Source organism: Atta colombica, unplaced genomic scaffold, assembly GCF_001594045.1.
Source record: "Atta colombica isolate Treedump-2 unplaced genomic scaffold, Acol1.0 scaffold126, whole genome shotgun sequence".
Lineage (NCBI taxonomy): Eukaryota > Metazoa > Arthropoda > Insecta > Hymenoptera > Formicidae > Atta > Atta colombica.
The window spans coordinates 3,172,638-3,173,862 of NW_017259213.1; the positions used below are offsets into that span (position 1 = coordinate 3,172,638).

The following is a 1,225-nucleotide window of genomic DNA, read 5'->3' on the forward strand; positions in this document are numbered from 1 at the left end:
TAGAAAATAAAAAATTTATTTTCTAATATTTTTAGAGCTATCGTATTAACATTGATGATTCCAAGCAAGCTTTTGTATTGAGATCCCAGAATGTATCGGAAAATTTGAAAATAAAAACTTGTAGTACTTACAATTTGCAATGTACAGTTTCTCTATTGAATATTTATAATATTTATTAATTATCGAATTTCTCAATACAATAGTATCTTATACTTTTTATGTTGGAACAGTATCTGGTTGTGGGTCATCAGGATTATGGTAATATTTCAGATACATCTTCTTATGAGTGAAGTCTCGTGTGCCTTCCAGTCTTCCTCTTCGTGGTGCTTTCGAATAATCAAAGGTTGAGTCTTTTTTGCCATATAATTTACTTATTTCTTCTATATCTTCCCTAATTTTACAAAGAAATAAAAATTTTTTAATGCATTCATAATACACACATAAATGTCTTAAGTAGTTTCGTGAAATTTTTAACGGTATACCTATATCTACATCCAACAATTTCCTTTCCTGTGACTGGATCTACTATATCGCCTAGAGGATATATCACTTCGACAACCTACAGATTTTGATTTAAGTAGTAAAAATATGAAGTCATTCATAAAATTATATTTATTTAAATCTATCATCTTTTTCTATAACCACACAACAATAGCAATAATTAAACATAGATAGAACAACACATACCTCGTGTGTGATCAGACGTGTTAATTTCTGCGGTAGTGTTTTTATCAAAATTACATCACCGGTTTTGCACAACTTCTTCGGATCATGGGCATAAATAAATTCGTTTTCCTTAAAGTACTGTTGAAACCAAGAAATATAACCTCAACTAGGAATCTATATAAATATTATTATATGATACATGATACATATGTATAATACTAACCATATGAATATAATCATCAAATTGTAATTGCGGTACTCTCACTTTGGCGGCATTCTGCTTCGACGAAGGCACGCATGTTCCCAGAAAATACCTCAACGCAGTTTTACCCACCTTACTCGCTCCTTTGGCAGCCATCTTTTAATGAAAGATCATCTGATCGCTTACACATACCTCTATATTACAGAAGCTGTATACATATATATATATATATATATATATACTTTGTAGCTATAGCGACTTCAAATTCCGATTAATTTATTATTATTATTATTATACTGCATATAATATTTCATTAATAAAAATAAGAGGCAAAAATAATAATTATACTATTATATT

General features: G+C 29.1%; 1 protein-coding gene across 1 annotated transcript; it reads right to left on the reverse strand.

The window, feature by feature from the left end:
• Positions 1–147: 147 nt before the first annotated feature.
• On the reverse strand, positions 148–1,024 carry LOC108695130 (28S ribosomal protein S17, mitochondrial). The gene is made up of 4 exons (XM_018204889.1): positions 890–1,024; positions 688–804; positions 483–559; positions 148–391 (listed from the first exon to the last, which is right to left on the reverse strand). Exons 1-4 carry the CDS (start codon positions 1,022–1,024, stop codon positions 217–219), a joined length of 504 nt encoding a protein of 167 aa, XP_018060378.1. The 3' UTR covers positions 148–216.
• Positions 1,025–1,225: the final 201 nt, after the last annotated feature.